This window comes from Neurospora tetraspora, assembly GCF_033439725.1.
Source record: "Neurospora tetraspora strain CBS 560.94 chromosome Unknown B0H65scaffold_2, whole genome shotgun sequence".
NCBI lineage: Eukaryota > Fungi > Ascomycota > Sordariomycetes > Sordariales > Sordariaceae > Neurospora > Neurospora tetraspora.
Genome location: NW_026944384.1, coordinates 2,186,194 through 2,199,755, shown reverse-complemented (window position 1 = coordinate 2,199,755; position 13,562 = coordinate 2,186,194). Strand labels below are relative to the sequence as shown.

Sequence of the window (13,562 nt, the reverse complement as noted above, 5' to 3'; positions counted from 1 at the left end):
CGAGTGTTCGAGGGGTTCCCCTAGTGTACAGCCTATGGGCGCCGTTACCGGGGACGATCGTAACAATGTTCTGGCTTGTGAAAGAGTCGAGTGGTGGCGATGGCGCGCCTACCCCGTATCTCCTCCCCCGTTTCCCCGGGTCTCCGTATCCGCCCTCGGGAGGTTTGATAAGGCGCAATGTTAGCCGGGATAAGGATGGATGAGAACCGAGATATGCTGTCGGTTCGTGTCGGGTTGTTGGTGGTTGACAAGTGAACGCGGCAGACGATAAATCCAGACCTGGGATGAAGGGCAAGATATAAATACAGCAATGGATGCGATGCGCACACGATCACCTTCCATCCCATCAAGTCATGACGCAAGTGTGCCAGACGCACAGCGGCTGCCCGGGCATGGCATTCCTGCCTACCTTTCAAGTCCCCTCTTTTTCACCTTGTAGCTCCCCTGATCTCCTCTCACGGCCTCACCTCGGTGTCCCTTGATCGCACCTTCTTACCCCGAATTCTCGCCAGTAAACCCCGCGTTCCTTTCATACTTAGGGTGCCAGTGGCAGAGAGACGCAGTGAGGAAGCCGCAAGTTGTGTGTGCTTGGGGAAGCTGGGATAGCGAGTACCTGCCAGGTGCACGGCTCCGCAACACGTGTACAAGAAAGTGCTCTTTAGCACGCCCAGGTCTGAGTGTAAGGACGGCCCATTTCTCGTACAACCCCATTCTTCCAACGTGGGGCCAGGTACCACTCTACCGGCTGCCCGGACCTGCCTGCCGCGTCAGCTCTGAATGACAACGTGGAGTTTAGGAGCTGACGATAGAACATCACGACAAAGACATGGAACCTACAACTCGCACCTCTACACTGTCATCCCATCTTGAACGAATCTAGCATCTACATCCACGCTTCGAATTAATATTGCTCCTCCCATTTCTTTACACTACCTCTACCGTAATTCGTCTGATTGCCTCTCTCTGTTTGCGCAAGAATCGTACTCCCGTCTTCGGAATCCGCTTGTTGTAATCTCTAAGTCTAGTTACCTGTTGACCTAGCTGAACTCCGTCAACGGCTCCAAGAAGCAATCAATCCCTACAGGTTTTCTGGCTTAGACGACCGGTCCGAACCAATCGCTGCCCACCAGGAGTTCGTTGACAGTCAGGATGGCCGCCAATGACCGAGAGCCGGCAGCGTCTTTGCCTTCGGCGCTAGAAACCCCCGGGGAGGACGCTCCTCTGCTCGTCAATATTCACTTTGTGTCCCCATCTGAAGGCGTCCCCGACGACCTTGACTTTCAAGGTCTCCCAGCTACGACGACGGTCGGGCAATTAAAGGACAAGATCCGCGATGTTCTTACAATGCACCCGGCTCACGACGAGCAGCGCATCATCCACCAAGGCCGATTGCTCGCCCGCGAGAGTGAAACTTTACTAGATGTCTTTGGTGAAGACAAGGTAAGCACACCTTCGTCAATGGTACTCAAATCGGGGAACATGGGCTGATATATTTGTCATGTCAACAGCTTCGCACAGGCGACCAACAGCCTCTTCATCTCGTGGTCAGAACCTCCAACCACCACCCGCCTGGCCCTACTTCCTCCTCTCAACCAGCACCGGTTTCAGCCCAAACTGCTCTTACGGGGCAAAGGATAACGCAGCAGGACGCTTCATCACAGAACGATTGGCGTGCTCACCATGAGCGGATACAAGCCCAGATTTCACAGCGGATGCAAGCCCGGATTGACGCTTTGGAGCGAAATTCGGCTCCTTCCGGAGTAGCACCAGCTGCAGATGAACAGATTCGAAACATCCACGAACATATGACCGGTTCTGCAGTCAGAATATCAACCTCTGGTCCGACGAACCGAACAGCTACAGCGTCTCAACAACAGTCCCAGCCGCAGAGACAACAAGCGGAGGTGTATATCCTGTCCTCTCCCACTGGCCCAAGAGGTCTTCTGGTCAAGAACGGATCGGAGCTGTACGCCACACCAGGAACTTTCCAGAGCCATCATGCCTTCACCCTCCCGCAGCCACCCTTATTATACCCCGGAGTTGTTCCCTATCCTCCAACACACACGACACCGCAAGTCCAGAACCAGCCGCAGAGACCACAAGGACAACACCAACCTGTGCAGGTGAGGATCAGGATCGACCATCGAGCTATTGGACATGGAATAGGGCATCCGAACAATCCCGTCGGAGCCGCCGCATTGGTTGCTGCAGCGTGGCCTCATATATGGCTGATTATTAGGTTGATCTTCTTCATATGGTGGTTCACGTCGAACGATTCTTCTTGGACTCGAGTATTTACCATGGTGGCCCTGGCCGCTGGCGTTCTCGTCATGAACGCGGGTTTCCTGAATCGATTTGCCAACCAAGCTCTTGGGCCAATCAGACAACATCTTGATGGACTACTTCATATGGCCGACCCGAATCAGCAGCGACGCCAGCGTGTCCCGCGACCTCAAGCACCCCCACCTGCGGGCGCGAATGGTGAGCCTGGCGTAGGTCTTGTTGGATTACACGAGCGCCGGGATATCGACAATGCTGGGGCTGTCCACTTGGTCAATTTCTTCCGCCGCATCGAAAGAGCTGGCCTCTTGTTCCTGGCCAGTATCGCTCCTGGGGTTGCTGAGAGGCACATTGCACAGCTCGAGGCGGTTGAGCGTGCTGAGCGTGAGCGTGAGCGGAGAGAAAGGGAAGAAGCTGCGGCGGCGGCAGAAGCAGCAGCAGCCGCTGCCGCCGCCAATGAACAAGAGAACCAGCAGCAGGGAGATCAGGCCGAGCAAACGGCCAACAACGATGCTGGCAGTCCTGTACACAACCCGGAACATGTGCCGGAGCGAGCAATTCCTCTCCAGACTTGATCGTTGTTATTGAGCGGTTGTATTTTTACGGTGAGGTGTACGGATAATGCTAAACTCAAGTAGCGGTGGTGTTATCTCTAGCGAATCTTTAGACTTGATGATCATTTCGGGTCCTTCTTTGGGCAAGAATGAATGTAATTGGGGTGCTGCGTGGTCAATGGCCCTACGATATGGGAACTTTATCTTTATGAACGGACTAAGCCGGCAGTATATGAGTGTAGACGACGGCTATCCCACAAAACCGATCTCTTTCGCAGCACACAGATGGAAATACGGATTAGCAGTGCACGGTGATACTTGTACTCTTCAGTCTTCCGACCTTGTGCCTACCAAGGACGAGCCAAGTAATCTGCTGTCGATATATCACATCATGAATGTGTCTTCTCCTTTAGACCTGAACCAAACCTCAACCTACTTCAGCCAGGTTCTCACCGTAGACTTGAAGACGACGTTCTTCATCATATCCAGGACGCGGAGCTGGCGGAGGTAACAAAGGTGCCGATTCCCGATCGGTAGTCGTCACCGAAGAAAACAACCTGGAAGCGAAGCGATCGGCTCCCGTCCCACTAGTACGGTAGCCTAAGTGTTGGCTATGCTCAATTAAAAATTGGTCCGAGCTCTCAACTATAACCACTTGTCGGAGAAATTATTAATACTCCGCACACAAACGTACGTATATTCCTCTTTGCTAAATTAATTACTTTCCTTTTATACCCTTACACTTTAATATCGTACAACCAATATATATATTTCCCTACTGCTCCCCTACCGCTCTCTCTCCGCTCTCTCTCCGTTCTCTCGCCACTCTCTCCGAATTCTCTTATAACGCCCCTACCGCTCCCTATACAAATTCCTACTATACCGCTGCTGTTCTAATTGATTAGCCGCCTATTACCAACGCCTCCTATTTAATAGAGCGAAGTTTTAAATACTAAAGAGTAAACCGCCTATTTATTAGCCAAAATTATAAAGTATATTACGGGCTCTACCAAATAAGTCCTAAAGGATAATATAGTATATTAAAATTATATTATTATATCGGAAGTAATTTAATATTATCGGTTCTAACAAAATTATGTATATTTATAGGAAGTTAGAAAAACCTTTAGGAATAGGGCATAGGAAATTATTATCTCTAAAGTTAATATAATTAGGTAAATAATTATTATTATAGTATATTTATTCGAAGAGGAATATAACGGCGATAAATATATTAAATATATTAACGAAGCTACTATACGCTTAACAGCCAAATACATTACGCTTTATTTAAAGTAATTTAATAACACCTATATATATTATTACTATATTAAATAAAATACTAAGTACTCTTTTAAAAAGGAATTAAAGAAGAAGAAAATAAAGAAGGAGGAGGTAAAAGAAATATAGGTTCTTTAAACGGAAGATGAGAAAGATAATATTATAAACGAAATAATGCTTAATAATTTAGAGGAAATAGAAAATATTTTTATCTCCGATATTAAATAACGTAGGACTGTTAAAGCGATTTCGCCGCAAAAGCGCAAGAGGAGAATATACTTATACTATATTAATAATTCTTCAAATATATTTAGTATACGGGAAACTCCAACTTTATTTTACTATAAACTTTATTCTAATTTTCATATGTATATATATTATTTCTATACGAATAGTATATTCCATCTTAGTATTTAATATTTAATAATTACTTTTAATTAAGAATAATTGTATTTAATAAATAATAAACGCTTTCTATAATAGATAATTAAATGATATTTTTAATTCAACTTTTTATCTAAATAAATATTTTAATTTATATGTACTATATAGAATTAAAAGAATTATTTTTAATATATTATAATATGAAATAATTTAATTATATAAGTTAGTTATTTATAAAATAATTAAAAGAATGATTAATAGTGATAGTGATAGTAGTCCTATTCCCTATACTAGTAACTATATACTAAGCGCCCGATGGGCATGGGGTCCTTCACCTATTTTCGGAGGGAAAACCGTACATACTTCCGTCTGCCGGATAAAAACCCCCGCCCCTTGCCCGGCCGCGAGGCCGGCACCTGCGTTTCCTACCGTAGCGGTGCTCACCCACCGCTCGGTGAATAATGACGTTAACGCATCGCCGATATCTTACCATCGACTGATGTGTTATCCCTGAGGGTCGGCTTCGCCGACTCCTTCCTCCTCCAACTCAACTGCTAGGCGGTACTCTCGGAGCCGTCCCAATCTCAATACCCAACCGAGGAGGCGGTCGGCCTGCTCTCCGTCGTCCAAGTATACAGCCAGTTGCTCTTGGCTGTGCGGCCACTCTTCTTCCCTTATTCGCTGGTTGAATGTCCATAGACAGTCGTAAACCAAGTGTGCAAAGGTCTCCTTGCCCGTCCCGCAAGAGCAGTACGGTGTTTCGATATCGGGGACCTTCCTTTTAAATAGGAAGGACCGGAGCCCGATTACTTCTGTCCGCGCTTGGATGAGGAGTGAGCTTTTGGCTTTAGAGAGGGGGCGAGGGTCTTCGCCCTCAGCCTCACCGCGCCTCTTTTCCTTTCTGGAGCTGACCATATGTCTCCTTATCGAAGTCCCGTCGAACTTTGGGTTTAGGTCAGCGATCGTCAACTGGTAGCGTCTTCCCGACTTAGAGACTGCCGCCGCTGTCTGCATCTCCCACCTTGCTATCCATTCCCTCCTTGTTGCTTTCTCTAACCACCGCTCCCTATCTTTGGCCGATGGCTCTTCCTGATACGGCGTGCCCTGTTGCGTATCGTGTGGCGCGTCTTGCGGCGTTGTTTCCCCTATTAGGTTGGCGGTGGGCGCCCATCTCTCGGCCCATTGGGCTTTGGCCGCTCCGCTTTCCGGTAGGTCTTTGGGAGGGGAAGTCCGTCGTCGGGACCTCTCCTGGATGCAACCGGCTACCCATGCAGCCGTCCCCCTAACGAACTCTGCTTGGTCCGTCTGAGCAATTCTTTCTTCGAAGGCTCTTACCCGTTTATTTAGGTAAAGGTCGATCGGCGGGCAGTACGTTTCGGTTTCCAAGTTTCTTATCGGGGTCGCTTTGTATGCCCCCGCTATTACCCTTAGGCACTTGGTCTGATGTTTCGCCAGCTGGGTTGCAATTCCCCGGGCTTTCCCGTATAGCTCCGTCGGTTGATGATATGCCGATGCGCCGTAGGCTATTGCGCTTCGAATAACCTTTGTATAGATCTCCCGGGCTCGTTCAAAGGAGCAGCCCCATGTCTTTGCCGCTAGCCGTGTTAACGCGAAGGTCTGCGTCGCCATCTTCTTCTTTATGGCCTGAGCGTGGGCCTTAAAGTTGAGTTTCCTGTCTAACCAAACGCCTAGGAACCTTGCGGATTCTGCCGGTTCTAGGACGGTCTCCCCGATCCGGAGAGTCTCTTCTCGTGGCTTCCTTGTCCGGGTAAAGTGCATCAACTCCGTCTTGCTCGCTTCGAATTCCATCCCTCGCTCCCTTGCCCATTCGGCACAGACCTCCCAAGCAGCTTGGAGAGTTCTGCAGTTCTCCTCAGTCGTCTTTGCTACCGCCAGGATATTAGTGTCATCGGCAAACCCGACGGTAATTGCGTTCGGGATCGTTTTTAGCTTGGTGTAGAGCGGCGTAATGGAAAGGAGGAAAAGGATGGGTGAGAGGGGGGATCCTTGTGGCACCCCCGACGTAATGTCGTACGGTGGTGATAACTCATCGTCGAAAAACAGTGAACCCTTCCTCGAGGAAAGGAAGCTATAGATCCACCATAGTAGCCACCGCGGAAGACGCATTTCCCATAAGGTATGGAGCAGCCATCGGTGGTTGACTCTATCGAACGCGCCTTTGAGGTCGAGGAGCATTAGTGATGCTGTGGCCTGGAGTTTCCACGCTGTGTGGACCGCATCGGTAACGACGCGGATAGCGAACTCTGTCGAACGCCCTGGTCTATTGCCCATTTGGCCCTCCGGGAGGAGGGCGAAGTTCTCTGCTGCCGACATCAACCGCTTAGCGATCAACGCCTCTAGGATCTTCCCCACACTACTTAGTAGTGATATCGGTCGCCATGCCCCGGCCAGTCGCTGCTGGTCGGCTGATTTACCGGGCTTTTTTAGGACAACTACCCGTGCGTTCTTAAACCTTTGTGGGAAGTACCCGAAGCGGAAGCTGGCCGTCGCCAGGACTGCCATCGCTTCCTTAAAGGGTTCCCCACATGCCTTCAGGAACTTGTTTGAGAGCCAGTCGTCGCCTGGCGCCTTGTTCGGCGCTACCGTAGAGAGGACGCTGTGGATATCTTCCGCTGTGACTAGCTCTGGGATGTCGACTTGTGGTCCATCGTGAATGATTAATATATTTATAATATTTAATGTAAACCTTTAAATAGCCTTTTTTAAAAAATTAATTTTCATAAAACAAATTCTTATTTATAATAATTTAAGTTGTAGATTTAAAATAAATCGTAGAAATATTTTTTTAATTATTTATATTATTTTTATTAAACGTAGTCGAATAATATAATTCAAGAAAACTATTAAATAACCTTTTAATTTTTAATTTTAATACTTAATTATAATTATCTTCTAATTTAATAAATTAAATCTTTTTAATAATAATATTTAGAATATTAAGTGTCATTCTATTTACTATTTAAATATTTTCGAAAACTTTATTAATAAACTTATTATCTTCGACTTCTAAAATTCAAAAAAATTGTTAAAATTTTTATATTTCTTTAACTTCTTAAAATATTTAGGAACTTTATTTAAATATAGAAAAATATAATCATTATACTTTATACTTAAGTTTACTATTATAAATATAGAAAATAACCTTTTTAATTACTTTTTAAATTTTCTTCCCTTTATAAAGTTTTAAAATTTAAAAAGAATTAGAATTCTTATTATAAGATTTAAATACATTATTATTATTCTTTTTATTAATAAAAAGAATATTATTATAATTAGAATTTTTACGTTTAAATTCGTTCAAGAAAGACGAAACTAACATCTTTAAAATATAAGCTTTAAAATCTTTTTTAAAATTTTTTATTATAGAGAAAAATTAACTTCTAAACCCTTTCCGTAAGTTAAATAGAATTTAAAATATAAAGATTTAAAGATGTAATTCGATTTCCTTAACTTTTAATCTATTATTTATTATTTTGATTATATTTAAATATATTTTTATCTTTTATTAAAAAATAAAGGTGGAAATTTCCTTAATAATAAAAATCTTAGCAATTTAAGATTTAAAACTATATAAATCCTTCAAGTTTTTTTAAATTAAAAGCGCTAAGGATTTATATTATTTATAATAAAAAGAACCGTTCTTTATTGTTAATTATAATTTAGCGAGGGCGCTTTTATTATTTTTAGTTTTTTTTAAAAAATTCTTTTTTTAAATTTCTATAAGGGTAGAATAAACTTCAATTCTTATAACCTAAAGAATATAATTTTTAATACCCTTAAACTAAAGAAGCTTATTAATAACGAAATTAATTATATTAGAATATTTATATATATTAATATATAATTATTTACTATAATAATAATCTTTATTATGTAAAAAGGATTAATATATATAATTTATAAGAATTATAAAATGAAAGTTTTAGAAATGATTATTCTTAATATTAAAGAAGATAATTCTAAAATACTTTTATAATTTTAAAGACTTAATTATATACATTTATATATTTATATAAATAATAATTTACTTCTTAAAAGAAAACCCAATTGGAAAATCTATATTTTTGTTGAGAATAAATAAGTATAAAAACTACAATATTTATTAAAGGGTATTTTTTTTAAACCTTTTCATATATATTTTCTATATATAAATATATATATATATATATTCTAAATTCTTCAAATATATAATTAAATAAAGAATATAAAATAAATGGCTAATAATCTTTAATTCTTGAGTAGCTATATAGAAATATAGAGCGTTATTTATATGAGTCCGTACTAGGTACCTTATAAGGGAATTTAAATTAGCTTAGGATATTACGATTAATTACCTCCGATATACGTTAATTAATTCTAGTTACGCTAGGCCTCCTTTATAGCTCTTAAATATAAATTAGTAATATTTAAATTTTCTTTTATATTGTCGTCTTCGAAGAAGGCCGGGTCGAAGCGGTCCGAATCGATTAGAAGCTTCTTTCTTACGAATAACTATTTATTATCATTATTTTATAGCCTATCCTTAGGTTTCCAGTTTAAGGCGTTAGGCCTAACGTTATTTAGGCCTTACCTATATATAATACGGAAATTAAAGCGATTAAAAAATTCCAACTACTTTATATAACGAGGGGTAAATTACTTCGTAGTTGTAAACGTTTTGAGGTTTTTATAATCTATAATAATTTTTACCTCCTCTTAGGCCCCTTCGAATTTTAAGGACTATTTTTCCAACGCCTTTATAATTGTTAGCAATTCCTTATCGTAAATATCGTAATTATATTCTGTTGTAATATACTTTGTTAAAAAGTATACTACTAGGTAGAGAATTCCGTCGTCCCCCCATTATAAGAGGGTTCTTCTAAACGCCCAATTCGATATATTTGTCTTAATTACTATTCTCTTACTCTAGTTATAGATTTTTAGGACCGGTGCTATCGTAAAAGTAGCCTTAAAATTATTAAATACCTTTTAATATTCGATATGCTAATACTAGTCCGCTGTCTTATTAATAAGTTTATAAAGGGGTTTAACTATACTCGAGAAATTTTTAATAAACCAACGGTAGAAATTAGTAAAGCTTAGGAAAGATTATAATCCTTTTTTTAATTTTGGAGCCTCCTATATTATTACTTTAACTTTATTTATATCTATTTCTATATTTTCTGGTATAATAATTAGACCTAAATATTGGGTTTTTATTATATAGAATTCGCATTTATCGATATCGGTTTATAATTTAGACTTTTCTAAGCGTTCTAGTATATTTAATACGTATTTAATATATTCTTCTTCGTTATCCAAATAAATAATGATATTATTGAAGTAAACAGTGGCGAATTTGTTTAAAGTATTATATAGGATATCGTTAATAAAATTTTAGAAGGTTATTGGGGCGCTTTATAACCCGAAAGGCTAAATTAAAGACTTATATAATTTAAATTATATTATAAACGTCATTAGTTATTTGTAGCCCTTATGAATTTATATACGGTTGAAGGTTATAATAATATCGAATTTAATAAAAATTTTGGTTTTGTAAATAGCGTTTAAGGTTTCTTTAATTAGGGGAAAAGGGTATTATATTTTTAAAGTTGTATTATTAATGCTTCTATAATTTACGTAAATACGGATACCGCTATTTGGCTTTTTAGTTAATAAAATTAGTAAACTTATTGGCAATTATAATAGTTTAATAAATTTTTATTTAATATTTTTATCCAATTATTTTTTAATAACCCTTAATTCTAAGGGGGAGAATAGTTATAATCGGGCATTAGGTAATTTAATTCCCGGGATTAATTCGATTTTATAATTATAAGATTTATATTAAGGTATAATCTTAGCGTCATTAGGGTTGGCCACTTTTTAATATTTATAATAATATACTAGTATCCTTACCTTAAAATTACTCTTCGGTAATTAAAGGTTTATCCGCCTTTTCGTAGAATCTTTTAGCGTCCTCCTTTATAATCCTCAATATAGCTTCGTTTATATTACCTTTTAAAATTTTTAGAAAGTAGTCTATAAACTTATCTTTATACTTAATTCTATTATTTATATAAATATTTTTATATATTTAATCTATAACTTCCAGCTTCCTATCTTCCAATTCCTTCTTACTTTTACTCTTTACTTCCGCTTCTATTTACTTAATCGCTTTCTTGATTTCAACCTTACTCGTAACGATCGCTTCTAATTGTTCTATATAGACTGCAAAATTGAAGTTCGTAATATTAAATTCTATAATCTTGTTTATATTAATAAGGATACTATTAATATTGATAGGCCTTACGAATAATAGTATTAAAGGCTTTCTAATTAAGTCTATAGTAAATATACGCTATCCGCTAATTAGTTTGCAAAGTACTAGCTTAGTCTTAGGTTTGGGCATAAGTATTAAATTATAAAGTAATATTATTATTTAGCTTTCTTCTAGTAAATTAGTAGGCTATAATATTTTAGGGTTTATGTTATTCCTTATCCTCTTTGCGATTTTCGTCTGTAATCGAACTCTTCTATATTAAATTATACGTTTAATTTAAAATAGTACTAAAGGTTCTTAGGAGCGTTCTGGGTTCGGTACTAACGGTTAAACCGATTTTGGGTCTAGTAGGTAAGCTACGTCTAGTTCTAATTTTAATAATAGCCTAACCTCGGGTTCCGGTACCGCTAGTATATTTTCGAAACCCGGTCCGTTATTTAAAGAAGGCGGCACTGCCGTTAACGCCGATTCTATCTCTCCTTCCGTTCCCTTTTTAATAACTTTTACAGTATCCCTATATAAGATTTTGGGTACCCGTATTTAGAAATTAGGTATATTCTTAGGAAGATATTTGCTCCAGTATTTTTTGTTGAATTTGAACTCTCCTATTTCCTAATTTGTTAAGGGGTTGTACTATTATAGTTAGGGGAGCCTTAGGATAACCGGGTTTTTTAATAACAATATAAATATTAATATATTAATGTTTTTATTGTAAACGCTAATTTTTATAGTTAACCGTATATAATCGGTAATATAAATATTAATATTACCATTTACTAGCCTTAACGGCCGCGGCTGTTCTAATTTATAGATTAATAAATCATTTTATTTAATAAAATTTACGTTAATAAAGGTTTTACCCGTATAACCGCTATTAATTAATATTAAATAATATATTTTACGCTTACTATAATAAATGTAATTAAAAAGAAGGATAGATTTTTCTAGCTTAATTGTAATTAAATTAATTAATAAAGAATCCTTTTAGTTTAATTTTCTATACTTTAGTTTTAGTAGTTATCCTTTTAACTCTTCTTCCTTTCCTTTATCTTTCTTAGGTAGTAGCCTCCGCTAGCGACTTATAACGGAAACGCTATATTTCCTGTACCGGTATTACTAATATTACTATTATTAACTTTAGGAATAGCCTTACTACCCCTGCCATCGACCGTATTAACGTTATCGCCGCCGTTACTATAACCACTCTAGCCGGGTTTCTTATCGTTATTACTGGGCTTCTTAAGGTAATTAATTTTAATATTAGCAATAAGTCCCTTACCGTTACTTAAATCTACGAGCCGCCAATAGGTCTTCTATTTATAGCCCTTCTTATTACACCTCTTATATTCGCTATTATCCTAGCGTTATTTCTAAGTATTAAAGGGTATAATACAACGTATAATAATTTTAAATTAATTTAAATCTATAGTATCACTACTTTGTAAAACGGTCTTAGTAGATCCGCTGCTATTATTTCTACCGTTAGAGCCGCTGTTACCAGAGTTAAAGCCGGAGTTACTACAGTTACCGAAAAGGTTAGAGAATTTCTTTTCGAAAGTAGCCTCTTCGTAATTACGAACGAAACTATACAAGAATAAAATTTAACCCTAAAAATTATTACTAATTAGGAAATTAGTTCAATAATTAATTAATTCCCTAAATTAATTATTAACCTTCTTCTTAAGTAAAAAGACTCTTATTAAATCGCCTATACTATAACGGTCGGTATAGAAAATGAATTTATCTTTAAAATTTTAGAAGTTGGATTTCTATTAAAGTTATTAGAAAATATATTCGGCGTTTAATTTTATATTTATAATATTATGAAGAATATTAAAGTAATTAATTAAATCCTCGCTTATTTTTTAAAACTATATTGAAGAGTCCTTATTCTTTATAATAAATTTTATATCCTTTTCAATATTAATTATAAATATTTTACTTAAATAGGTATAAATATAGAAGAGTTTAATATACTTTATAGGGAAAACTTATTCGTTTATACTCTAATATAAACGAATTTTTATATGCTAAATCGAATAAGCGTTATTATAATCCTTAGGAATTTTATTCGATACGTTAAAGACTTCGGGTTTTAATACTATATGACGACGACTATTATTATTATAATTTGCGGCGCTTATAGTTAGAATTAGAATTAGGGGTTTAGAGGGAGGGTTATAATTACTATTACCGAGACTTCCGGGACCTCTACTACTATTACCGTCAGAGTTATTATTATTAAGGCTAAAGTTACTAGGGGCGTTAACGCTGTTATTTTTAAATAAAATTATAAAACCGTTATTTTTGGTTTGTAATTTTACAATTTAATTCTATAAATAAAGTATTTAGATTTATAGAAAAATTATTTAAATTTTTATAACGCCGTTATTATTAATTATGTTGAATATTTCTTTATTATAGTTTACGTATAATTATTCTATATCCTTATACTTATTAAATTACTTCTTAATTTTAAATTTCTATTAAATTATTTTATTTTAAAGGTTCCTTTAGTACTATTTATTAACATAATCTTCCGCCTCCCTATACAGGATCTCTTAATGGTAGCGTTCCTTGGAGGTACGAAAGGCTTTAGCGATAGTATTAATTATAATTATAAAAGCTGGTAATTAAGTAATATAGTTAGTATACTAGCGAAAGACGATTGGGTATAAGACAATAGGGTCGTTAATTAATAATATATTATATAAAAAGGATTAGGGATAGCGATATATAGTATTATTACTATGCGTACGTAAAGTTATTAAGGCTAATTT

At 37.4% G+C, this 13,562-nt stretch overlaps 1 protein-coding gene across 1 annotated transcript; it reads left to right on the top strand.

Moving 5' to 3' along the window:
* Positions 1-1,149: 1,149 nt before the first annotated feature.
* Positions 1,150-2,855, top strand: B0H65DRAFT_506385 (uncharacterized protein; the record flags this gene model as incomplete). The annotated part of the gene is made up of 2 exons (XM_062828058.1): positions 1,150-1,440; positions 1,509-2,855. The coding sequence occupies 2 exons, from the start codon at positions 1,150-1,152 to the stop codon at positions 2,853-2,855; spliced, it is 1,638 nt and encodes a 545-aa protein (XP_062684166.1).
* Positions 2,856-13,562: the final 10,707 nt, after the last annotated feature.